The 25,336-nt window shown below is 32.1% G+C and overlaps 1 protein-coding gene across 3 annotated transcripts in view; it reads left to right on the top strand.

Moving 5' to 3' along the window:
• LOC126817459 (endophilin-A3) overlaps nt 1-24,498 on the top strand; it is a 38,471-nt gene extending 13,973 nt beyond the window's left edge. Inside the window, exons 5-11 of one of the 3 annotated variants that reach the window (XM_050544446.1) lie at nt 4,933-5,066; nt 7,023-7,089; nt 13,786-13,886; nt 14,722-14,825; nt 16,237-16,409; nt 17,321-17,350; nt 18,804-24,498. In XM_050544446.1, coding sequence (XP_050400403.1) covers nt 4,933-5,066; nt 7,023-7,089; nt 13,786-13,886; nt 14,722-14,825; nt 16,237-16,409; nt 17,321-17,350; nt 18,804-19,000 — 806 coding nt within the window. In that variant the 3' untranslated portion in view covers nt 19,001-24,498. The remainder of the gene's footprint in view (nt 1-4,932; nt 5,067-7,022; nt 7,090-13,785; nt 13,887-14,721; nt 14,826-16,236; nt 16,410-17,320; nt 17,351-18,803) is intronic. The other 2 variants (XM_050544449.1, XM_050544447.1) reach the window with 2 other exon arrangements.
• Nucleotides 24,499-25,336: the final 838 nt, after the last annotated feature.

Genomic DNA, 25,336 nt, shown 5'->3' with positions numbered 1-25,336 from the left:
CTGATTCAGGCAACGGTCAAATTCGCAAAATGTGCACTATTTACATTACTATATAACAGTTCATGGAACCATTCCTTTTTATACGTCCACATTCATAATGTGAACGTATTATGCCGTCGCCCCTGTCTGTGTGTGTGTGTGTGTGTGTGTGTGTGTGTATGTATGTGTGTGTGTGTGTCTGTGGTTCGCCTACAGGGCGCAATTCTTCATGGATTTTCTTCAAACTTGGTATACTTATTCCTTATACCCCAAGGAAGATCCCTATTGTTTTTGGTGCATGCCCGACCCCCCGGGGCAGAGCCACGCCCATTTCTAGTATTTGTTTGTTTGTCGTCTACAGGCCACATTTCTTAACTAATAATCTTGAAACTTTGCATACACATTCTTTGTACCCTAAGGAACATCCCTATCGTTTGGGGTGCATGCCCAACCCCCAGGGGCAGAGCCACGCCCATTTTCTTTTCGTGTGTCTTTGTGTCGCCTACAGGGCGCAATTCTTACTGGATTTTCTTCAAACTTGGTATACTTATTCCTTATACCCCAAGGAAGATCCCTATTGTTTTTGGTGCATGCCCGACCCCCAGGGGCAGAGCCACGCCCATTTCTAGTATTTGTTTGTTTGTCGTCTACAGGCCACATTTCTTAACTTATAATCTTGCATACACATTCTTTGTACCCTAAGGAACATCCCTATCGTTTGGGGTACATGCCCAACCCCCAGGGGCAGAGCCACGCCCATTTCCCATTTTCTTTTCGTGTGTCTTTGTGTCGCCTACAGGGCGCAATTCTTACTGGATTTTCTTCAAACTTGGTATACTTATTCCTTATACCCCAAGGAAGATCCCTATTGTTTTTGGTGCATGCCCGACCCCCAGGGGCAGAGCCACGCCCATTCCTTATATTTATTTATTTGTTTGTCATCTACAGACCGCATTTCTTAACGTATCAACTTTACATATTTATTCCTTATACCCTAAGGATGATCCCTATTGTTTTTAGTGCATGCTCGCCTCCCCGGGGCAGAGCCACGCCCATTTTTGTATTTGTTTGTTTGTCGTCTACAGGCCGCATTTCTTAACGTATCATCTTGAAACTTTGCATACTTATTCTTTGTACCCTCAGGAACATCCCTATCGTTTTGGGTGCATGCCCACCCCCCAGGGGCAAAGCCACGCCCATTTTCTTTTTCTATGTGTGTGTGTCGCCTACAGACCACAATTCTTAATCAATTGTCTTGAAATTTTTTCATATGAATTGCTTATACCCTAACGATGACCCCTATTGTTTTTTTACCCCCAGGGGCAGAGCCACGCCCATTTTCTTTTCTTTTTATGTCTGTGTGTCACCTACAGGCCACAATTCTTAATCAATCGTCTTGAAAATTTTTCATATGAATTGCTTATACCCTAAGTATGATCCCTATTGTTTTTGGTGCATGCCCGACCACCAGGGGTAGAGCCACGCCCATCCCTTATATTTATTTATTTGTTTGTCATCTACAGATCGCATTTCTTATCGTATCACCTTGAAACTTAGCATACATATTCCTTCTATCCTAAGGAACATCCCTATTAGTTGTGGTGAATACCCAACCCCCAGGGGCAGAGCTACGCCCATTTTCTTTTTTTATGTCTGTGTGTCACTTGCAGACCGCATTTCTTAATCGATCATCTTGAAATTTTTTTTAGACTTATTCCTTATAGCCTAAGGCTACGTTTTTACACTTATTCCTTAATCCTAAGGCTGGCCTCTATTATTATTTTTGGTGCATGCTCAACCCCTTGGGACAGAGTCACGCCTAATGTTTGTGTGTCTTGTGTTTTGCCTACAGGCCGCAATTCTTAACCGATCCTTTTGAAATGGGGATACCTATTCTAAACGTCATGCTTTTAGAATAAAGACATCGATTGTTTTAAAATAAAAATTGTGTTCTGTTAATGTGAACGAAACGTTAAACTGATAGCAGTCCTACAACCCAGTTTTATTTCACAGACCCTCAATGCAAACTGGACCATATCAAACAAAACAGGAATGTGGACGTATATTGCTGCGTTAGCGATGCTCTTGTTTGTTATACTAGAGTTCTTCAAGTTGTCAATGATAGATATGACCCTACTAGAGGAAACGAATAGTCATACTGTTTATAAATAGCCTGCATTACTTGGGTAAAAGTTGCTGGGGAAAAAGTTAATACTGACACATGTGCAGATAAGCATTCTTAGAGCGGATACAGTTGACACCACAGAAATTTAACTGTGTTGTCCAGATTGGAACTCGTTAACACTACACAAAATTTTATTGTCCTGTTCTCGGAACCATTCCTAGCACATGTAAAACGAGGTTAATGACAAAAAAATTATTCATTCCGATTTAATTTTCATAAATAAGAAAATTTGGGAAATGATGTTGGATTTAACATCTTACCGTTTTGCACCAATTAGACTAATGAAGATTGGCATACGCTATGCAGTGTGCTATGTGGGAAAGGTTACTCTGACACTGGCGCTACTCTTTATTTCGATTTCCAATCTTTTTTTTCCGTCCAATTCGTATGATCAGATACTTTTCCATGTCAGGTCCTCTGTCCTGCACCACTGCTATAGGTAAACCAGATTGGACAATCCAGAGGAACTTTTGGGCAAACACTGGGATTGAACCTGTGACCTGATTAGTGAGCCGACAGCATACACACAGAGCCACAATGGCTAAGTACCTGGTACAAACAATTGTGGTCATGAGTTTTATGTATAGCCCTGTACATGATATATAATACTGTATTTAATTATATAAAGCTGAGAAAGGGAAATGAGTATTCTTTTGACCTAAATAATTAAACATGGTATATTAATTATAATGATATAGGCTGGTACCACCATGCACACTAGTCATTATAGTCATTACATACTGGTGGTTAATCATTAATCAAGTCTTTTCTGTTCTTATTATAGTAAGTACAGAAGGACGGCACTACACCAAAACAAAATAGACAAAATAAAAAACAAAACTTGCTGACAAGACATACTACATAGACATTGCAAGAAATAAACAACAAATATCAAATCAAATATAAACAACAAGAATATACCGTAGTTATATAATTATTGTCTAGTTTCTAATCTCAATTATTCAGTCTGTAATAAAGCCTCTAGTTTCTAATCACAATTATTCAGTCTGTAATAAAGCCTCTAGTATTTTAGTGTATCTATTAAAATTACCAATCAAGGTGATACAAATGAAAGGAAATGAAATGGGTTTTAACGTCCTACTTTTCTGCACCAACTGGGCTAATAAAGATGAGCATTAGTCATACAATGTGCTTTGAGAGAAATTTTGCCCGAACAGTGGCGCTACAGCCTACTTTTAATTTGCATTCCAACTGTCAAGGTGGTTTTTTTTTTCGGGAATGCCAATGTGGAAATGGGACCTCATTTTTTTGTAACATCCGAATGACTAGATACTGTCCTTATCAGGCCCTCTGTCCTGCACCACTGACAATGGGAAACCACACCAGAAAATCCTAAGGAACTTTCTTGGCCAGCACTGAGCCACTGTGATAGACCATGACATATACGTGCTTAGTCATTGATATTGGTAGTCTGAAGATTGAGGTAGCTAAATGCCTCAAAATTTTACAATGTTTTTTCAAATCATGACAAACTCCAGCAGTTCAAGTATTGTAATTGATTCAAAATTGTTACTGACACCTGAAGTCGTACATTCCCCTATTGATATTTAAGATATGACACACATCAAGGGAATGATAATAACTTAGTTAACACCTATAGTTAAGTTCTATATAATATATAAATAAAATATTTATTTTATCTTAGTCCCAAGATGTACTAGCTGTGTTGAGTGGATGTTAAACCCCATTTGTTTCTCACTTGATTGTAGTTTTTTGATGTATTGTTCAGGGTTATATTATAAATAAATAAATAATAAGTATGTTCTAAATCTTCCTTAATCAAAACTTGAGATGAAACGAAACAAATAAAATGACTCTACAATCTTGGTTTATAATTTATGGTTGGATGGAGAAGAACTATAGATTGTTTTTTTTTATCCCAGTTCTTTGTCAGTTAAACCTGTGAAACTGGCAAGTATGTCCGGTCTTTCAGAATGCAGATTATATGCAAGACTGCTTTCCTGTTTATATTTGTAGTGCACCTTCATTGAAATGTTGTATATTTCTGTCGACCATAATCCTTCTATTGGTAATCTACAACATCTTGTGAACACTCTAGGACTACTTTTGTCATCAATCTTTTTTAGAATTTATATGTGTTGCTTACATAAGTGACATGATTAAAGGAGCTAAATTCCTAGTCTTTGGCACCAATTTTAAAATTTTCATTTTGTCTTAAATATTGGAAATCAGAAGCACATCTTTTCATTGTAAGATAACATCAATGTTGATTTAAATTGACTAATAAGTAGTGTTTGCAATGTCAAAGACTGTGGATGATATTGAGTTAGAGACTTGCCTCCCTTAAACCTATTAAATCGAATATTTCTAATAATTCTGATAGTTATTGTCCCTGGTAACTTTGTAGAATCTTTTGAACGCTCACCTGATCTGTTTGAAATTTAAATGCTTTATCTAGATTAGTAAAACAGGCAGCCTATCGGATGTCAACAATTTCTGTTAATTACTTCGTTGCACTAAAAAAGGAAAAGTTGTCATGATCATCGTTGCCTGGCAAACTAACTTTTGAAAAGTTAAATACATGCATACTAATATACAATGTATGTAAATGATAGATTGTATCATGACCTCATATTAATCTCCTTATTATAGAATGGGCATGGAAGCAATAATAAAGAATGTCACACCTAAAGCCATTAAATTGATCATGTGAAGAGAAAACAGGTAGATAAATCATATCACATTTACATATTAATTATAAATATGAAATATTTTTTATATTACAGGTAGTAGTTTAGTTGAATGTGGTGAAACATTTAAACATCTAGCAGAAGTAAAATACAGTTTAGAAGATACTGTCAAACAGAATTTCCTTGATCCCTGGGTACAACTTCAAAGCAAAGAGATCAAAGAAGTCAATGTATTTATATTTTTATATATTCCTTTATAACTCACGATTAACTGTCCACAGGAGATTCAGTATGGATTTAAAAATACAGATTTTATAAATTCATTTTATTAATTGTATAACAGGCTGTGTACTATATAAGTATTTGGTTTAAATATTTTCATCATAATGACAAATTGTAAAAATAGATGACAAAAAAATCAATGATTGCTGATAATTAATGCAGTAGAAACTGAATAATTCAATATTTGATATAAAATCTAGGTTCAGCATCTCATATTATATTTGGGTTTGAGTAAAATTTACTGCAGTCCCCTCTCCCCAACCACCTAGTGTATACATCTCTAATTGGAGCTACGATGGCTCAGTGGGTAAGATGTTGGTTTGCTAACCTGGAGGTTCCATGTTCAGTCCCTGCGTTGGCCGAGAAAGTTCATCAGGATATTCTGACGTGGTTCCTCCTTGTCTGGCGCAGGACGGAGGGTCTGGCAAGGGACAATGTATCGGTGTTCGGATGGAACACAAAAACGAGGTACACATTGGCATGCACTTAATAGATCCCATGACCGTTGGAATTCTATATAAGAGTAGGCTGTCCGGGCAAAATTCCCCTTATACATGTAGTTATGGCACACCATATTACGCTTGCCCGTCTTCATTAGCCCAGTCTGAGCAGATAAGTAGGACGTTAGACCCCATTTCATTTCATTTTATATACAGCCCTAATGCATTTATTGGGTTGTAGCTAATATACATACATGTCGTCCTAACAGTATCAATGTAATATTCTTCTATATCTTGTCAACATTTCTATTAAATGGCAATCATTACACACTTCACTGATTACATAGTAATAAGAAAATCATTAGCCCAGTGAAGTGGAAAATAACTAGTTAAAAATAAACAAACCCAGTTCAATATAGTTTTTATAAGCTTGTATGTTTTTAAAAATAACTTCCATCAGATAATGATTAGAAATTGAAAGATAGTCGCACTTTGAAATATGCCCACACAGTAGCTATATCTTGATAAAAAGATATTTGTAGACAGCAAGTTATCTGAAAGGAATACTTGGATTTTTACATAAGGATCCTTTATTTATGCCTTCGAGAAATCTGATCACAAGTTTTTCCGACCATGTATTTTTATCTTTGGAACAAGAAGTCTTAGAAGTAGAATTCTTCCTTTCCAATCTCCATGCTTCACACCAGGGTTCATCCTGCAGCTGAAAAACAATAGGGATCATCCTCTCACAGTCCTAACTAATAACTGTGTATGCTTATGCCCATTATTGGTTGATGTTAATAGAACTAGCACAGACAGAACACAGTTTGATAGAAATAGGTTACATGTAGATTACACTTTGGGTTTGAATCATAGCGTCACATGATCAGAACATGCAGGTTTGTTCAACTGTCATTCCCAAGGGCCTTTTTGGCCCACTTGGGTTGAACCCAGGACATTCTTGTAAGTGAGTCATGTGCCTTAACTACTCAACTTCCTGAAGTTAATGTAGTGTTAAATTTCAGCACTATTCAATACAGTGTTAAATTACATATTTCATCACTACTTAATACAGTGTTAAATTACGTATTTCAGCACAGCACTATTTAATACAGTGTTAAATTATATATTTCAACATTATTTAATACAGTGTTAAATTATGTATTTCAGCACAGCACTATTTAATACAGTGTTGAATTACATATTTCATCACTCTTTACTACAGTGTTAAATAACTTGCATGTATTTCAGCACAGCACTATTTAATACAGTGTTAAATTACGTATTTCAGCACAGCACTATTTAATACAGTGTTAAATTACATATTTCAGCACTATTTAATACAGTGTTAAATTACATATTTCAGCACTATTTAATACAGTGTTAAATTGCATACATGTGTTTCAGCACTTTTTAATAGAGTGTTGAATTACTTACTATACACTGTTGAATTATGTATTGCAGCACCATAGAAAGAAGTTATCAGGAAGAAGATTGGATTATGATTGTAAAAGAAGAAAGAAAGAAAAAGGTAATTAAATTTAAAACACAAATGTAGAAAATTTTATAGCATTAAATCACTTCAAAGTTTTCTTGTTGGTATATAAATTCCTTTATTATTATTGTACTATTAATTTTGTGTTAGAGTTGGGTTTTTTAGTTTGAAAGTTAATTAGTTTTAAATTTGTAAGTGTGTTCCTTATTGTATCAACTTAATTACATGTAGCTTTGCTTTTCCTTCTACACTCACTAATTTACATTTGCTAAATAATATTAAAATTCCAGTCATTTTAGTAAACAAATCCAACACACTTAATTCAATATCCTTGTTTCTAAATTACATTTCCACAATGCAGTTTGAATCAGAAATTATGGACTACTTATTGTCTACCCAAACTTGTGCATATCAAAATTATTATTTTATGTCTTCAAAAACCATTTTAATTCAATTCAATTTGAAAAATAAAATTCTTTATCTGAGTTTTGAAAGACTTTGGGACATCTAAAATCCTCAAAGTTCTATTTTTTTATTTTTATACATTGAAAATGTGAGCGTTGGGCATATATTATCGTCGCTCCTGTTCATACAGACATCCATCCACAATTTGTTTGTGGACACTCTACAGGTCACAATGTTTATCTGATTTTGACAAAACTTGAAATGTGGTTTTATCTCCATGGATTATGGCCCCTGATTGTACGAAAAATCACATTTTTAGCTTGTGGTCCCTATAGAGGTCACAATTTTTACCTGATTTACAAAAAAAATGTTCCAATATATCACTGTTACACCAAATTGATGATTGAGTTTGAATTTTGTGAAAATCGGGCTGAAACTGCTGCACAAAATGGCCGTTCCCTGTACGCAAAAATTGTTAATGTATGTAATATCAAAGTTGCGGACCCTCTAGAGATCACAATTTTGATCTGATTTATATGAAAAACATGTGTTTATATCACAGCGATCTTGGTTCCTTTCAATATTTGCGCAAATCGGACCGTAACTTCATGGCTTATGTCCTTTGATTGTACTAAAAAATCTTGTAGGTTGTTCTCTATCCATCTCTTGCAAAATGTGGTCGTATCTTGCATAGCAACCGCGGTTCATTTTAAAAATGTATTGTAGAAAAAACTTAAAGATACATAAAACGTTTTCTAATACCAAATTCCAAATACTGGTATGATTTATCGAACCTAACACAGAGCCTTTCACAGCGTGTATAAATCCGACAGGCAATATTTAACGTAAGAAACCAACAATCGACACATTGAGATATGTTTTGAATAGATGAACCATTTACTTATATTTGATTGATTAACTGAGTTTTATTTATGTTATATTTTGTTCTATTATAATATTATTTCATTATTTTCCCCCCTACAGGCGGTAAGTGTCTTCCATTATCATTCTCTCCTTCACCCCTGGTAATGTTTACGTTGCTGTTGGTTTGACGTCAGCTAAGTATTTCATAATTCAATATAATATTCTTGTACTCATCATCTCTCACTTTTCAAATCTCAAACTTTGTCATTTAATTAAACAGTCTTTATCTTTCACATGCTTGTGGTGACAGTTTCTATCATGTCTGTGGTGCCATTTCTAATAGCTACTAGCTATTATAAGCACAAATTATAAGGGCTTATTCCATTATTTCTTTAATTGGAACATTAATTATGTATTTTTCGGAGTTCACACAATGATATTAAATTTTCAAATTGGTAGTTCGTTAGGGGAGTAGAACTTGGTAGAAAAAAAAATATCCTTCCTTGTAAAATATTTAACAAGAAAAGACCATCTTTGTGCCTAAAAATTGAACATATTCTGATGAACAGATGAACTATAATCCGAAACCTGTTTATTTAGCCTATTATTAATAACAAGAGGGTACCACTCTGCCATTTTGAAAATATGTGTCCCAAATGATACAGAAAAGTGGGATATTAAACCTTATTTCATTTCTTGTGAAAATGTGGCCCGTATAATACAGAACAGTTGGTTATTAAACCAAACCTATTTCATTTCTTGAAATCATGTGACATATAAGCAGCTTCATTTGCTATCGGGTAGCTATAAGTGCGGTAATTGAAGGAGATACTTAACCTGTCTCTCTCTATAGAATTTATTGTGCATGAATAGTAGTAAACTGATTTCATATTGTCTTTTTTCTCTCTCTCTTTTCTTCTTATCTTAATTCATTGATTGGTTAATAATCTTTATTTTGATGTGTATATATAATAAGTTAATAATTATTGTATTTTTCTTTGTTTATAATGTAAATGAATATTTTATTTCATGAAAAGGAACAAGAGAGGTTAAATAGTGGGTTAACAAAAATGGTTTTATAATTATTGCATCTCATTTTTGGACTATGTTGTATCATCAATTCATCAATCATCATATTCAAATATATAGGTCATCTCTCATCCTTATCCTTATCCTAATGTAGGTACAAGGAAAATATTAACAATGCAAAGAGTTATTTTTGCCACAAAAATATTTAAGATGAAGAACATATTTTTAAAAAATGTTTTAACACCTAAAAAAAGGAAGACAAAATATAATTTAAAAACCAGCCTCTTGTCTCTTTTATTTTGTAAGAATATGTTTTATTTTAACTACATAATTTAATATATGTACTATCTCTGTCACAAAAAGTTTTGTTTACAATGACATGTCTGTCTACATATAATCTATCTTTCTCTCTGCATGCACCCAACAGTGACAGGTAGTATGTCTTTTCAGTTCATTTATTTAATCCACAACTTGCCTGCTAATGCATGTTACTTTTCTAAATGATATTCAAAATGTCTGAATAGGTTTACAAGTGGATACTATTAACATTAATTGAAAAATAAAACAAAGTGTGAAAGTTATAATACAAAGTACTGAATTATATTTAGTTTAAATGCCCCCCCATATAAGCTTATATATATGTTTTTGTTAGTATAAAAACTTGTGCTTTTCGTTTTATACAATGTCACTCTAATTCAGTTGTTGTTTTTTTTTTTATTATCAAAGTACCCGGTAAATATGATATAATATTTTGGGTTGATGAATTTTTTCTCTCTATTTTTTTCAAATTATTTTTTTTTATTTCCAAATTATAACAACGGAAATTTTTAGAACCTAGATCATATAAATACTGTTATTAATATACAGTTTCATTTATTCATGAAAATGGTTGAATTGTCTAATATCCTTAGATGATTATCTTTTCTAAATTCGTACCTTCATTTATTATAATAGGTTGCATTTATTAAAATAGGTTGGCTTAAATTTATGTCATTGATTTATAATGTAGCCTACAGTTGTTCATGCTGAATCAATCAGAATTAAACACTTTGGTAGAAAATTGAGTGTTCTTTCTTGTGACGTGTTTTCAGAGAAAAAAAAATTAGTGTAAAAGGGATTTCTAAATATTCAAATGTGTGCCAAGAGAAAAGGAATCAAATTAAGTGTGCATATCTTATTTATGATGATGCATTGCTGTAATTTAGAATGAAAGATTATAATGAATAGAATACACAGGGAAAATTATTGTTTTAATATAATGGTATAGGGTTGTTTATGCTTTTCACAGTTTCTTATTATATGGTGATTTTTGGTTTAAGTTATTTATATTTATAAGAGCTTAACTAACAGGAATGTTCCATTTAAAAAAAGTTGATTAATAAAATCAAATGCTAAATTGAAAGTTGCTGCTCAAAATATTGATCTATTTGGTAATGATCACCAACAGTTTGCAGTCTTACAGAACTCTTTTAGAGTGTTCACCTCAACTTTTTCAATAAGTGACCTGATAAATGTGACTATTCGATATCATTTGTAAAGTTTGCCAAGAGGTAATTCAAATGCATCAAAATTCGATTACACATTAGAAAGCAAAAGCCAAGGGTATAGCGAGAAGTTGTAGACAGGTTTATCCAGGCTCAAGGTGATTGCTAGTGAAAAAAACTTGTCTCCAGTTCCACCCAAGAGGCATTAGGCTATTACACTTATGAAGCCCCTCCCAATACCCAACTCTCACGACTAGTGGAAGACGTAAATGTGTTTTTAACACAATTGAGCAGATCTGAGGAAGATGATCGATCTAAAAGACTGCATGTAAGAAAGGTTTATGACGGTGTCAAAAATTTTATATTATTGAACAGGGGCCCTTATAGATTTTGAGACCCTAGTGCCCTAGGCTATAAACCTGTCAAGCCTATAGATAAATCCAGCATATTAGGAAGCTGGTGAGACTAAAATAAAGGCTTCTGGGAGCCTTCCAAACATAATTAAACAGTTTTATTCACTGAAATACATACAGTATTTCTCCTCTAACTAAACTTTGCATAAATTCTGTTGGCATTTGTTTCAAACTGCGTCATTACTTAATTTCTAGGGTGTTCTGGTTTAAATTATGTTTTTTTTAACATCAACACAGATTGTTTCTTACACCATATTTATTTTAATAACTGGTTATATCATTGTTATAACTCACTGAATTAAATTACGCCATTCATTATAACAAATTGAAAAGGAAACACATAAGACAGATTTTTATAAGTCGGGTATTGGATTGGTAGAAGTGTCTATTTGTTCAGTGTTTATTTACACTTAAAAGATAGAGTCTCTCCAGCATTTTTAGGTCATCTATTTGGCCCATAATATATTTTAGTGGTGACTTTGAGAAAATATCACAAAAGACAAGAATCCCAAAAGTAATGTCTCAGTTTATGAGAATGTAAATAATAGTACTATTAGAATATTTTACTACTGTACATATTACTCCCAAATTACAATGATCAACAATTGAATCTATAAACTTTTATAGCCAAAATTGATTTTCACAATAGAACTTGTAAACCTATTAACTAGTAAACATACAAAAAAAAATATATCATTATAAATACACTTACGAGTAAAGCATGTGGTATATATCAATACTCAGTCAGATATTGTCACTTTTATCAGTTAAAATAGTAGAAAGCTGAACTTAATATAGTAAATGGGTTGAGAATGTAGTATTAGTTCAAACGTCTCTCAAATTAATATTTACAAATAAACAACATATTCGGACTTTACGGTAAATTTTAGCGCAGGGAATTTAAAAACCATTCAAATTGCGAAATGATTTTAAATTGACACAAATAATATATTGGTTCAGAAGATATCACATGACTTTCTATTGATTTCATGCCACCATTTCTATCATCTTATAATTGTCCGTCAGTGTCTGAAGGATAACTCATTATGTCTGCACACATGAAGGTCAAGATTGTATCTAACCTAGTTTGTTTTTTCATTTTCGTAGACCTGATCACTACAGTATCAATAAAAACACTTTTCATCTCAAATTTTGTTAAATTTAAATAAGAAAAAGCTTGATTGACATTGCAGCTTTAACGGACCCAAATCTGATGAAAATACAGATCAGAATTTTTTCTGACCTAGGCTACCTTTGTTGTAAAGACTAAACCAAATTTGAACTACAAAAAACATAAAGAAATAGGATGTGTGTTTGAATAAAGTTGCATCAAGCTGTCATTACCATACTTTATGAACTTATGCAGCTATTCATCACAATATCGACAACAGAATTATCTGCTCCATAATTTTACTTCTACCATGAGCGATACACATTAACATGTCCATCACAATGTGGTGCAGCAATCAAGATACCATAAAAATTGATTTTGAATGTTAAAAAAAGCATTTATTGTACATCTTGATTTTCAGCATGTTTTTGTCTTAAATTGCATGTAAATGTCTTACAACATAATTTGTATCATATTCAACCAAATAAGACAATGAAGGAAATGCTGGTGTAATTATTTAAGATTTAGATAAAGAGCTTTTATAGTTTAAATAGATAATGAAAAAAGAATCATTCAAATTACTTTATTCTAAGTGAAGTTATGAAGGTTTGAAGTTTTGACAAGAAATGGTGTAAATAGTCTAGATTGTCAAGTACCATTGTTAAAATAATAGTCTGGATTTTCCATTTCAACGTTTAATAAAGATGTGGCAGAAATTGTCTAATCCACTTAATATCTCAGCCATTACTATTAGATGTTCTAGAGAGTTGATTAACAACTTGTTATGTGAATAAATGTCTTAATAATAATTATGTAACATTTGAACCCCAGAAAAAGACTGGGCAGATTTAGCTCTTACGTGAACTTCTTGATTCTTTTGAATTATCTCCCTTTATATAAACAAATGAAAAATTGTAATTTAACATTTTTTGACTAGATAAGCTTTAAATGGATCTTATTTGGTTGATTTTGGTCGTATGTTGATTTTGGTAATAGGCCTGTTAAACTGTAGTTATAATATAACTGTATGTTTTTTGAAAACTGCAAATAGAATAAAATAGATACTAAGTACAGACTTCGATGAAAAATGCTGGCCTATATCATACTATATGATATTTAGACTCTTGTAGCATGCTTGTTTTGGGAATGGGATGCGCTTATACACATATACACATATTATATGATATTTGTAAATGATTTTTAAAAAGTCAATTTATAATGGTTTTCTTCGCTTGTGGTAGAAAAGTGGTCACCATATGTAAGGACTATTTTAGACCAACTATATAGTTAAATTATACGCCATATTCTTCATACATCATCATACTTGAAAGTAAAATTTGACTTGTGTACCAATTACATTTAGTAAAAAAAAACATGGACCATAGTATAAAGATAGATCGTAATTAATTAATGTGTATTTTTACAGGTGGAAATATTACGGAAGAAGATTTATATTCTGCTGAAGAAAAATTTGATGAATCAAAGTCATTGGCTGAAACAGCTATGAATAATTTATTGGACAATGAGGTGAGTTTAAATTTAAGTAAATTGAAGTACAGGATAAATTTAGGTCATTCTTCAACTTTAATAACATTGATTTTGGCATCAAACTCGAAGCTTGAACCTGAGGTTTTCCATTGAACGTTTCAAAATTCAATTCTCTCCATAATACAAATAGTGACAGTCGAATTAAAAAAAGGGATTTTGCGCTACAACGTACACGTTTACTGAAAAAACGGGGGGGGGGGGGGTGGATGGCTGTATCATAAAGTCTGTCATTGAGTCAACTGGCGTGGTTTCGATTTCCCGATTGTACATGTCGCCTGTCTAACCTCGTGGGTTTTCTCTGGGTCCTCCGGTTTCCTCCCACTGCTAAAGACCCCTATGCGCAAGCGAATTATTAAAATAAAATTAAACCATATGTTAGTCCCGAAATGACCTAGTTTGTGTCGAGTGGACGTTAAACCCCATTTCTCTCTCACTCTCTCTGAAAAAGAAAACACCCCAACCAATCACGACAGCTGGAACAGGCAGTGTATATTTAAATCAGGATTCTACTTTCACTATCTCAAAAGTCGGAGTTTTTGATTAATTTACTTCATGTTATTACTCATCATGTTAGCGACAAAAATGATGATTTTCAACAATTTCTGATAATTGTTTTCAGAGTTATTGCTCTTGATCACTTTTAATGAAAACATTCTATAATTGTGGTTATGATAAGAAACATTTTTGTTATTGATTAGTTTTTGGTATGCTGTGATTAGTTTCCTGTTCAGACGATTTAGTTTCCCAAGCTATTTCTAAAAATGATGAACTGTTGTATATTATATATTAAAATATTATTATATATATATTATAGATTGAACAAATAGCTCAACTTCAGTCTTTTATTGAAGCTCAGACAGATTATCATAGACAGTCTATGGAAGCTTTACAGAGTTTATGTGAGACTTTAGAAGAAAAGTAAGTTTGGTTATGTTTCATCAACAAATTGATCTAGAGGTGTATGAGATCACACGGTAAAGCATATTCCTGAGATATCCCTCTCTGGCCATTGCTGGATTGACTTATGATACTTGAGCTTTTGAGGGAGTGTGTCTATTCTTCACGTTCAATCAAATCTCTCCTAATTACAGCAACATGACAGCCCTTCATTTGATCTCGGGTCTTCCCTAAAACTTTGGACAGTTATTTAGGGTATTAAAAACGGTGAAAATATTGTTCATCTCCAATCAGTATTTTTTACATTGTAACCGTTGATAGCCTCGTTTGTCACGCAATTAGTTTTTCTGCAATATTCTGCTATGCACTGGTTAATTGTGGGTAAAAGTCATGACATAACATTATGTAAACAATGTGGAGCTCTGTTTAAACCCGAATGACATTGTTACGCAGTTCGGCATTGGTTGTTGATCTGACTATTGACCAGTCATAATTTAGGACAGAAATTTGCTTTCATTACGGCAGTGCTTGAGTGGGATTAGGTCTAATCAAACGAAACACTGCGAGGAGTATGACGGTAAAGTAATTTGCATTAATAGTGGACTTAATATTAAAAATGTCATGGATTAAGTCAGAATTAAAACCTTTGAGGAATTATTGTTAATGAAATGTTTTTTGTGCACCAACTGAGATAATTAAAGATACATTATGGGAGATAAGATAAAGAGATGGCAGTTCTCGCTATAATAGTTAAAAACTAGATAGTGTAAAGGTAATTTGCTGAAAATTTCAGTCAAATTGATCCACTATGAGCCGAGAAAGAAGCGGGTGAAATTTTTGCATAGTCTCGGTGATCATTACTAAAATCATTAATATAAACAGCATAGTCTCGATTATCCACTTTTTTGATTTAATTATCAATGGCCGTTAGCGGCATATAGGAATCTAATCCAGCCAACATCGAAGGCTAGTCTTGACATCAAGAGTTTATTATGGTCTGGATAAGTTAATTAATGTCTAATTGATAATTTAGATAACATTTCAGGCCTAAAGAAAGACTTGTAATAAGCAGATTTTGCTCTTGCATAATGCATGTTTAAGACAGACATTAGGGAAATTTCAATTTCAAACTATAAGGGAATCATTAGCATGCTGACAATGATATACACCAGACCTTCGCTTTTTTAGCAATCTGAATGACTTAGACATTTTTCCTTGCCAAGACCCTCTGTTCCTGCACTACATGTACTTACAAAGGAAAACCAGACTGGAAAATTCTGAGGAACTTACTGCTAAACACAGGGATTTCCTGGTTAGCCGCAGCTTCCATTATCATTTATGATGAGAAAAAATTTTGCTGAATGATGGTGTTTTGCTTATGTGAGATTTCATATATGTTTTTGAATGTAAATTTTATATCTTTTTTTTACAGACGTAATGAAGCTGCTAACAAACCACGAATTGAACATGTTCCAAAGCGTGTGGCGTCATTCCGACGAAGCCCCTCACCATCACCACTGTATGAAACACCACATGATAATAATTTCGGTGGTTCAGGTAGCTACAACTTCCAGTCCAATGTACCACCTTCTTATAATCAGTCTGGTATGTGCATGACTAATACACTTTAACACCAATACTAATAGTAATATAGAGTTACACAATTAAAATTGGCAACTTGCCAAATTAAAATATCATTATTATACAGCTACTAAAAATGTAGCAACATCATTATTCATTTAAGTCGTGATGCGTCATTGGCATTCTTCACCAAAATATCAAGTTTCTCACAGCTTAATCTACACTAATATGTACTCAAATCGGTTATTTAACATTTAATTAAGAAACCAAATTCAAAATACCAACGGTAGATAATGTCCCGGCTTGGATTCATTTGGATTTAAAAAAAAAACATCAATAAATTCTTGCAGAGAACAAATGGCAGCGGGATTATTACAGAGCAAGCAGCATAGATCGATGAAATTTCAATTCTACATATCTATGTAAATACTGAACTGGACTGAATTCCTATTAGAGATTCATCTTTCACAATATTGTAGTTAGCAAGTGATTTTAGAGTGCTAAAATGACACATCAGGACTTTTAACTCATGATCAAAGTTTATTAAAAGCACAGATTGTCATGAGCATATTTCACTCAAAAAAAGCTTTTCCACACTACGATGTACTTAAATTGCTTGGATTCGGTCAGATTAAATTAAATTCATTTTTGGACTTAAACATTCCTCTGAGAGATCAAACTTTCACAATATTGTAGTTTGCCATGGATTCTGTAAAACAGTGTACATACTAAAATTATATCAAACAGCTCCGGTTTTAGTAATAAAGAATTTAATTCAAATGTTATATGGTTTAATATGGTTTAATTTTATTGTATATGTGGCCTGAAACAAAAATTCACGCAGGGACCCTAGCAAGAGTCTATGTTGACCCCATTGTTGTAAATAGTTTCTTTTAATATACAAAGTTTGAATTATTTATATTATGCCATCGTAGGATTTGACGGGTTTGATAATAATTATGATGGTAAGTAATGAGTAGGTTATAAATACTCAGTGTCGTAAAGTCATAGTTTACTGGAATGCCCATTAATTTAGAAAATTTTGTATGATTTTTGTTTTCGCTTGAAAAAGTATGTACACTTTTCATAAAAAGGCTCGGATAATGGTTATTAAACACTCAGTGTCGTAAAGTCTTAGTTTACAGGAATGCAAATAGCTTTTTAGAAAAGTTTTATATAATATTGTTTTCATTTCAAAAAGCTTGATCCATTTCAAATAAGGACTGTGAATATCTACAGAATATATTAATAGAAATATTGATTGTATACTGTAGATTTTCATCTCTGCCATTTTCACTATTTCATCTGCCTGTCACAATAAACTTGTTGATTGAATTTAATCCATGACTTTATAGTTAAATTCTGAATATTTTTAAAAGTTATGACTGCACATAGTAAGTAGTTAGTTATAATGCATGAATCTATATTTTTAACTTTGATATTTATGAATATTACATCAATTTTCTCTGATTCTTCTTATAAATTCATGCTTATATTGTGTTTAAATTTGTATCTTTTAAGTATATCCCCTTGAATACATTATAGTCATCGCATATCCGATGACCTACTTTATTAAATGGGCATGTATTATTATTATTTATATATGTCTTTTAGAGATCGTCTGTAATATCATTTTTATATGAATAAAATGGGCATGTATTGTTGTCATCCATATATGTCCTTGAGAGATCATCTGTAATATCATTATTTGTGTTAAATTATTAGAAATTTAAGCCAAATTTTTTAAAAATCTATATTAAAAACTTCTGGACAACTTCTGTAAGCTGATATTTTGTGTTAATTATGAGTTTTATTTTGACAAAAAGATGTATGCATGCTGACAAATACCAGCAGTTATTATTTTTATCAGGATTTCTTTTAAATTACACTACCTGTATCTTATCAAAGCATAAATATATTTTATAACTCCGCATAATATACCATGGTATGAGTTCTTGACAGAGTTATCCCAGTGCTCACCATTTGATTGGATTTTAAAGGGAGCTAAGCCTCTTTGATTTAGACAAAAATAAAGTATTCAGTTGGGCTGATCTGATGTATTATTTCAATGAGTGATATGTCAGACTGTATTTGATTGAATTTTGTTTGTGAAAAAATGAAATGGAAGCCGACTTTTTATTTTAGTTTCAATTTTGGCTTACAAAATCAGTTATTTCTCAATTACGGTTTATCTAAAGATCGAAGACAGACTGTCATCCCACAAAACAAATTAACATATGAAATTGACCCAATGGGGATTTAATCATTCTAAATCGTTAGTTTTATATTACACTACTAAATTATCTTTGTCAAGTGAACAGATTTGTTTAAATAAAACCATAACCGTTCGAACTATTTGAACTGACCAAGAATATTATTAAAACAAATATTGATATGGTTTCTGTTTGTATTTTTCAGTCTCTAACAAGCAAGACGCGTCTGCTGAAGCTCTATATGATTTTGTACCAGAAAATGAAGGAGAACTTGGATTCCGTGAAGGTGACATGATAACTCTGTTGAGTCAAGTTGATGAAAATTGGTTTGAAGGATCATTAAATGGAATAGTGGGTTATTTCCCGGTTAATTATGTTAATGTTGTTGTACCGTTACGGTGATGTTTTTGATTACACAATCATCAAATGATATGTAAATTGTTGTTTGTGTTTGTGGCATTATCGGAAGTCATATCTTATTTAAAAAATAAAAATCTTAATGTGAACATTAGGAACCATAAGATCGTTCTTGTGCAAATCTGTAAATTGTAAATTTTGTCATTGTAAAAATTCTACAATGTAGTAGGGAAAACACACAAATTATTGAGTAATCCATCAAAATAGAAATAATATTTAATTTGTTTATTATAAATGTTCACATTACCCACCACAAATTTTAATAGTTCCGCATTTAATTCATAGAATATCAAGTCCCTAGGTTTAATTAGAGCAGCTAAAAGTAAATACCTAGATTCTTTGATTTCTGTGTGTCAGTTAATTTAAACAGGTTTTTTTTTTATTAAGGCCAAATTAATTTGAAGTTTAATTTATTCAGGATCTTGATAAATAACCTGCAAAAATTAGGACTTTAAACCACATTTCAGTTTTTTTTCATTTGATAAATTTAGATCTAAGAGCTTGGTTTTCCAAGAAATAGGAAGCAACAATTTAATGTCCTTTCCAGAAGAACTAGAATTCAAATTTCTTTGGCCTAATGTTTTACGATTAAACCCGTATAATCATGTGTATATATAAAAATATTAAAAACAATGAACTATTTTAGATAGTAATGTTATATATGCATTGTATAGTTTAGAATTGACACAAGTTTTCTCAAATATATATATATATGTATGTATTATAGTTTTTGAAATATTATTTTAACCATCGTACATTTCATATTTCTTCTATGAAACTGTTAAGTTTTTTTTTTAAAATAAAAACACCTAAACATACTGTATATATTTGTTTTTCATTCACATAGAAAGTTAAGTGAGAAATATGACTTGAAGAGGATGACAGCTTGTTTACCTACTGTTTTTTCATGTTAATTGATTTATTAATTAATGACACAACGAGCCAGATTGTTGACATGTATTTCTAAAATTATTTTAATGTAAAGACTGATTTTATAAGCCCATCTGAGTATAAACACTTTCATGAAGAATGGAGCGGCTTGTACGAAAAATATAACACAATTATAATTATTATATTTGTGTCAGAGATATAAAGATGCACAATGTGAAATCAATGGAAACCAATGTAAACTTAAAATGAACATAATTAATGGATTTATATATATTTAACATTTATTCTGGCATGTTATAAGTTATTATTGATTAATAAATCAATTAACATGAAAACATTATTCTCTTAAATTATTCTTTTCTTTAATTAATGTGTACTTTAATGTAGAATTTTGGGCTCAATATCAATATATCCTGTTACTAGATAAGAAATGTTTGTTATTTTTAAGATATATTAAGATAATTGTAAATATTCAAATTTATAAACTGTAGTGATTAGTATTAGGAAAGAGTTGCTCTTGTAAAATTATATCCATCTATGAAAATCAAGAAATGATTTGAAACGATTTGTATATTTTTCATAGGGCTATAATTTTCTGGAGCAACCCCAAGATAGAATAGGTTACTTAAAACTTACACAATGTAGTATTAAATATTAGAAAAATTAATAAACAATAGAAAATATTAGAATTTTACCTACTTAATGGGAATGTTATTAGGAGTGAGAGGGGTTGAGTTGTCCCATTGTAGTAATAAATTAAATTTGATTCTTTTTTAACAGAATAATTTGTCTATTATAAATTGTTTATCTTTCTTTGTCTATAAAACTGCACAAGTGATAAATTTGATTGTTGTATATAGCAATTATTTTACAGTTTTATTTCTTTTGTTTAAATGTTAATTATTGGAAGTTCTGAATCTGAGGTGTTGGATGTAGTACTAGGTAAAACAAGATTTCTATATATAATTTAATATAATTAGTTTCAAATAAATTAGAGCTGCTGGTCAGATAATTAATTTATTATAATTCTTATTAATGAGTCATTAATTATTGTGATAAAGATGATGGGTTGTAATGGTTTAAATAGAGTAGTCTGAAATTGTCATATCACAAGTTTTATGTGTTCTTTAAGTATAGGTAAAAGTCTAATTTTTATACGCCCGACATTCTCATGTGGATGTATATTGTCGTCGCCCCTGTTCGTCCGTTTGTGTACACTTCACAAGTCACAATTCTTATCCAATTTTGAGGTCACAATTTTGATCCGATTTTTATGAAACTTAAAACGTATGTTTATGTTCCAAAGATCTTGGTTCCTTTCAATAATCGTGCATATCGGACTGTAAGTTCCTGGATCATGGCCTCTGATTTTGATGTAACTTAAAATATCGGCTATGTTTATATCCCAGAGTTTTCGATTCCTTATGTTTGCCCATATCGGACCATAACTTCCTGGATTATGTCCCCTGATTGTTCGAAAAATAGCTTTTTTTTAAGGTTGTACTCATCTATCTCTTGCAAAATGTGGGCGTATCCTGCCTGGCAACCGCTGGTTGTTTATGTTTCTAACCTTCAACAAATTATGATATGCGATGTAGGCCATTGAAATTACAGAAACTGATATGAAATAAAGATTTGTTTTTGTTTTATAAAAGTGGTGCATGGATTTCTTCTACATCTTAGTTTGTATTAGCAGTTGTACTTCTTTTTAAAATTTTAAAATGTGAAATTCATAATCTCTGGTAAAGCTGCTGTTCTTGAACCAAAAACTTTCACATTATAGAACCAATGTAATAATATATATTATAAACCTAACGCTTGTAAATGTTGTTTTCAGTTCAGTACAGTATTAATGTTTTTTGTCATTTTGTATTTAAAAAGTACATGTATATATGGAGAAATTGACAGATTTTATATTATGCTTAACATCTTCAGCATGTCATAAACACATACGAGTATTTCTAAGTTTCAAATATAGAATGCACAGGTGCTTTATTCATGGAAACTTACATTCCATTGACGTATGACATCCTATTTACATACTGGTAACCATGCGTTAGACACTATGTCTAGACTACAGGGAAAACTATATTTGTTGTTGAAGATGGGAAAATCCTAACATACTGTATAAACCCATGCCTATGTTGTAATGATTAACAGTGACCTGTCACAGACACAAACTGTCATCTGCCAAACTTGAAATGAACAGATTGTTACTTTATTGCTTATTACTGAAACTTTTATATAGCACAATTTATCAGTAAACTTACCAATCGCTTTTAGTCTATAGGTTCTTTTTTCTAGGTCATAAAAAAATATACTGTTGCATTAGTTGATCTAATTAACCTCAAGGGAATATATCTTTAATATCTAGATGTGAAGAAAGCTAAATAACAATGTAGATAATAATGCATTGATTGCAGGTGATTTAAATTCTCATAAATAAGATATATAGGGCATTCTAAAATTTAATATATTACTATTCCCTTAAACGTAATTCTGTAGATGTGCTTGTTTTTGTTTTAGTCAGTGCCAAACACAGCTTTTATGCCTGATCGCTAATGCCTATAATATGGACTATGCATTGTGTTGTAAATAATTGTTAACAATTTTACCCATCTTTGTGCAATCTGGAAATACCAGTTGAGTTCGTTAGTACAAGTAGAGTTTTTTTTCTCTCTCAATCTGTGGGTAGTATTTCAATTTAAAAAGTATGTGCTTTGTATTGCTCTGTACCATTGACACATTGTTAGTATTTTTTGGGGGCGAGTTTCGTTATTCTATTAGTCTTTAAATTACAACTGTTACCCAACTACAAGTATTATATACTCTTCAAAAAAAGTAGGGGATATTCAGATACAAAACTGCGGAAATGCTCTGCTGTTTTTATTAGAGGTAACCAGTGTATGTTAATAACCGGCCAATTGCCTACACATGAACATAAACAGTTCATATGGGCAGCTTATCTGACAGCCCCATTTCACTCGCAAAGAGAGTGGACCTTTTTGATTTTTGTCTTAATAATGAGTAATTGCTACACCAATCATCAGACATTCAGCAATTCGTTGTGGCATGCTCCTAATCAACCGTCCAGTCATGATTTGGGGCAATCTGACCCACTCCCCTTGCAGTGTTGACGTTGACAAACACGTCTCCCGATGAAAATAAACGTAACACACTAAAGCATTTGGGGCAATCTGACCCACTCCCCTTGCAGTGTTGACGTTGACGAACACATCTCCTGATGAAAATAAACGTAACACACTAAGGCAAAGATACGCTAAACAGTAAATCTTATGCAAGAACCAATAGGAATGCTAACATGGATAGATAAACCAGCACGCAGCAGTTTTCATCAACCCATGTGTAGCTCAGTGGTTCTGTTGGGGCAATAAGTTCTTCATCTGTGAACATACTCTCAAAGCATGTCAAATGTCCATGACTATCATATCATTTCACAACCTGCATAGGTATTTGCATTTCAATATCCCCTACTTTTTTTGAAGAGTATATATTTGACAAAATAAAATATATCCAAGCTGTATATCAAGATAATCTTACAATGGAATTAGAGATTTTTATTGTTATACCCGGGTTTCAATTGCATTTAAATAGAAGTTGAAAATTTTTAGAGTATCAGTACAGGTACAACTGTATATTTCAATGACATGATCTTTGCTGCTAGTAGAACTCTTGTATCAATATTCTTGCAACTTGATTAGTTTGTATTCAATCTCCTAGCAGACCATTTGTCATTAATAATTTATATATTTTCACTGTGTTCTTTAAAATATTAAACTAGATGCTTTAATTGGTCACAAAAATCATACAATATTTGCACTTGTGTTACTCTATCCCCAAAACATTGCTTCTTTATGGTAGTCAACTAGTATTAATTTATGGTTTCTTTTGTTTTTGAGTATTTATAAATATTTTATTATTGCTCATCCTCATTGTCTTGTCCTTTTATTTCTACCATTCCATGTAAGTAACAAAGCTTAAGAATTTCTTGAGATTATGTTTCAGAAAATTATTCAAGACGAATGTAATACTATTGTACTTTATGTAACAAAATACCATGAATTTGGTGTATTTTTATTTTAAAATAATTTCAAATGTAAAAGTACAACAAAAATCTGATTAACAGGAAATGATATTCGTCATATATGCTAACAAAAATCATTTGAATTTTTCAGAGGCCTGTTTTCTCCTAACTAAAATATCTTGCGTTTTTCTCTACCAACCTATCTGAAAATAATCTTTAGTCTTCCGCTTACCTTAAATAGAACAGTGATTGTACAATCATCTGTATTATCTCCGTGGATACAAATAAACTAATTGTATGTGGGTTATTAACTTTGTAGCGTATTTCTTTTCAGTGTATTAACTTTTACATTTGTATTTAGTTTCTTCTCTGAAATTGTGTTCTCAATATTATTTTTTAAACTTACAATAAGAACAGATTTTGAGGTCCTGTTTTAACCAATTTGTACCATTATTGTCACTTTATTTATCACTTCAATATATTATATTGGAGTTTATTGGTGTAGTTAAATGTAGGAAGAATGGTAAATAAATGATATCATACGGGAGCTTTTTGTTCATTTTTCTATCAATTCGTCTAGTTTTAACCAGTATTTACCTAGATAGACACTGATAGTTGTGTACAAGACTTAAATCTGAATGTTTTTCTCAAAATGGATGTTGGTCGGTCAACTTTAGGAATGCAAAACTCTGCTTCTAATCAATCCAACCTCGTGGGTTTTCTCCGACTGCTAAAGACCCCTGTGCGCAAGCGAATTATTGAAATAAAATTAAACCATATGTTAGTCCCGAAATGACCTAGTTTGTGTCAAGTGGATGTTAAATCCCATTTCTCTCTGCTTCTAATCAAGGTATATGGTCTGGAGGTGAATAGTCTTGTCAGTGTGAGCTTGATAAGCATTTTCTGCATGGGTTGAGCAGTTAAATTTGTCATACTTTAGAAAACTGGACTTTGATTCTAAATGAGTGAAAGTGATGAAACTTGGGTGTATGCTCAGTTGAAGCAGAATGATAATTAACTTCATTGCTCAATGCTTTACAGAAACTGATAAATGTGAAAGTAATTAATATGTCATCTATTTTGGGATTCGAGCAGGGGCCATTAACCATCTATTTTTCTTCAGAGTTCAAAATTGTTTCCCTGCTGGTCCGCTTCGAGAACATAGGGGTTGGGGAGCTGCAGTGTTCCTGTTTTTATGCACTGTTTTATAGAGACAAATGGAATGGCGTTTAACGTCATTCTCGACTGCGCTAATGCCAGTGTTTTCTGTACCATTCGAACAACTAGTCACTTCAATACAGACGAAGGATCCCAGGGAACTATCTTGACCCAGATATCTGGGTTAGTGAGCCAGTGTCTTATTTACTGAGCCACTGCGGCCCCTA

Source organism: Patella vulgata, chromosome 4, assembly GCF_932274485.2.
Source record: "Patella vulgata chromosome 4, xgPatVulg1.2, whole genome shotgun sequence".
NCBI lineage: Eukaryota > Metazoa > Mollusca > Gastropoda > Patellidae > Patella > Patella vulgata.
This window is presented reverse-complemented; position numbering and strand designations above follow the sequence as displayed.